At 45.5% G+C, this 3175-nt stretch overlaps 1 protein-coding gene across 1 annotated transcript; it reads left to right on the forward strand.

Annotated features, from left to right (window-relative positions):
* On the forward strand, positions 619 to 1551 carry LOC102182300 (olfactory receptor 2M4-like). Its single transcript, XM_018051664.1, has one exon. It carries the CDS (start codon positions 619 to 621, stop codon positions 1549 to 1551), a length of 933 nt encoding a protein of 310 aa, XP_017907153.1.

Raw genomic sequence — 3175 nt, forward strand, 5'->3', positions numbered from 1 at the left:
AAGATATGGATCTCAAGTTTTTTTTAATTATTTAATTCATTTTAATTGGAGGCTCAAGTTTTTGAGAAAGACACTACTGGGTCTGAAAGCTAGCTAGAAGATGATTTCACTTTTAAAATGTTTGTGTGCATTTCAGAGTCAAATAACTTACAAATTTCTCTAAAGTAAATGCTCTAAGAAAATGGGGGAAGGGAAAATGAAAGCCTTACATTTTTAATAGCATTTATTCTTACATCTGTTATACACTTTTCCTTCTCCTACTCTCTATTGAAAACTCAATACTCTCATAGTCTTAAATCTATATCCACTTTTCCTAAACCTATAGCTATTTGCCATAAAATCCCTTCTCTCTCTCCCTTTGCATTATTTAGGTCCCTTTCTCTGGGGGCGTACTAACTAGTTTTCAAGAGAAATAAGGATCAAATCTTGTTTGGTAACCATTGAGGACAAATGAGAGGGAAAGGATTTCACTGCAGAGGGAAAGGACAGGGACAAGACAGAGAGCTGGGCACCGTCCTCTAGAAGAAACAGGAGACAGTTTACTTATATGATGGAGATGCCAGGTAAGTTGTTCTGTTTTGATGTTTACTCATTTATTTTTCCCTCAGGGTCAAGGCCATGGATATCTGGAACCACACCTCGCTATCAGACTTTGTTCTTTTGGGTCTGTTCAGCTACTCACCATATGACTTCTTCCTATTTTCCCTTGTCCTTCTGGCCTCTGCTACAGCCCTGGCCAGCAACATCCTCTTCCTCCTGCTCACCCAGGCTGACAGGCGCCTGCACACTCCTATGTACTTTTTTCTCAGCCAGCTCTCCATCATGGACCTGACCATAATGGGCGCAGTGGTGCCCAAGATGGCAGCCAACTTCCTCTCGGGAAGTAAGTTCATCTCTTGGGGTGGCTGTGCCACTCAGATCTTCTTAGTGGTCATGGTAGGAGGAGCTGAGTGCTTCCTCCTGGCAGTCATGGCCTATGACAGGTATGTGGCTGTGTGTCACCCCCTGTGGTACCCTGTGCTCATGAACTGGAAGGCCTGCTGTCTGATGTCCTTGGCATCCTGGATGGGTGGAGTGGCTGACAGTGTGATTGATGTAGGGATGGTCTTCAGCTTCCCCTACTGTGGCTCTCTCCAGGTAGACCACTTCTTCTGTGAGGTCCCCGCCGTGCTGCGTCTCTCTTGTGCAGACACATCCCTCTTTGAGGACCTCATCTATGCTTGCTGCGTGATCATGCTGCTGCTGCCCCTGGGGGTCGTTGTGGCTTCCTATGCCCGGATCCTCATGGCTGTAATTAACATGCCCTCCACTGAGGGGAAACAGAAGGCTCTGTCCACTTGCTCCTCCCACCTGGCTGTGGTGGGTCTTTACTATGGGGGAGCCATATTTAGCTACATGCAGAGAGCCTCTGCTAGGACTCCAGCAGGGGACCGAGCCACCTCCCTCTTCTATACCATCCTCACCCCAATGCTCAACCCACTCATTTACAGCCTGAGGAACAAGGAGGTAATGAGGGCCTTGAAGAAGATGCAGAAGATGCAGGGGAGATAGAGAGTACAGACATGCCCACCCTTCTGGGGCTTCCTCTCTTGTTCGTCTCCTTCCTCTATAAGCTCAGACTCTTTTGTGGCTTGCTTTCCTCTTCTGAACAAATTGAACCCTCTGCCTGGCTGGGGTGAAGCTATGAGCTGAGCAATCTGAAAACATTGAATGGAAGATGTCAAGGAAACAGATAGTAGTAATTAGTTTCACAATGAATCTTTCCTCCATGAGCACCTCTATTTTCATCTTATGAAGACCCATAGATATATATTATTTACCATCTCCCCAGAATTTCTAGGGATGGTCTTTCTTCTGCACTCATATTAAAAGTGAGGAAGGAGAACCAATATAAAATTCATTGCTCACTGAAATGTGATGCAAAGGTCAGAGATGGAGTCTGACTTGTAGGAACTGTGTGACCTTGGACAAGGTTACTCCATTCTCTGGGCTTCACATTATTGTTATGCTCTGAGCCCGTATCTCCGAACCTACAGAGAGAGCAAGTCCACCACAGTATTGCAAACGCAAGAAGGGAGTTTGTTTATTCCTAGCGCACTAGGGCCCTAGTCTCATCCCACACGAGGGAATCTGACAAGAGCCCTGAACAAAGGAGTATGGCAGCTTATACACAGGCAGATCTTTGTCTCAGTTACAGGAGTAGCTGGTGTTACATGATTGGCCAGGCAGGATGAGCGCATATCCTGTCTCTTTCTGGTAAACATGACTCAGGTCCTAGAGCCCGTCACTTGGTCCCTAACATTCCCCTCAAGCTCCGAAATCATGCATTCTGGGCATGTCCAGGTGCGCCCAGGCATAACTAAAAGATCTGTGGGGAGATACAGGGCGGACTCTGTGCTGCCCTTAAAAAAGAGTGTTGTTTTTATGCTGATCACACAAAAATAGTTTAAAAATCTATGGCCAAAATAAGAGAGGGACTAGCCCAATGTAAACGAGAACGTGAGGCTCAACAAAGATGGTTTGAATCTTGGTTTCAACAATCCCCTTGGTTGACCACCCTAATCTCCACCTTGCTGGGACCCCTGCTAATACTTTTACTAATGCTTACCTTTGGCCCATGTATTATCGATAGACTTGTAGCCTTTGTAAAAAAATGCATAAATACAGTACAGCTGTTTGTGCTTCGACAACAATATCAAACTGTGTCTCAAGACCGAGAGGAATGTTAGGGACCAAACGACGGGCTCTAGGACCTGAGTCATGTTTACCAGAAAGAGACAGGATATGCGCTCATCCTGCCTGGCCAATCATGTAACACCAGCTACTCCTGTAACTGAGACAAAGATCTGCCTGTATATAAGCTGCCATACTCCTTTGTTCAGGGCTCTTGTCAGATTCCCTTGTGTGGGATGAGACTAGGGCCCTAGCGCGCTAGGAATAAACAAACTCCCTTCTTGCGTTTGCAATACTGTGGTGGACTTGCTCTCTCTGTAGGTTCGGAGATACGGGCTCGGAGCATAACAGTTTTCATCTGCACCAATAAAGTAAGCCCGACATGTTTCTTTTGTTATTAAATAATGGAAAGAGACTCGTGCCTTCTTGAAATTGTTGATTAAATATAAGAATCAGTGTGTAAAGACTAGAACTTCTTCATAGTCTTCCTCTAAGAATAACA

This window comes from Capra hircus, chromosome 7 (genome assembly GCF_001704415.2).
Source record: "Capra hircus breed San Clemente chromosome 7, ASM170441v1, whole genome shotgun sequence".
Classification (NCBI taxonomy): Eukaryota; Metazoa; Chordata; class Mammalia; order Artiodactyla; family Bovidae; genus Capra; species Capra hircus.

Bases quoted from the DNA above. Each gene is read 5' to 3' on its own strand.
- LOC102182300 (XM_018051664.1), top strand. From the start codon at position 619: ATGGATATCTGGAACCACACCTCGCTATCAGACTTTGTTCTTTTGGGT.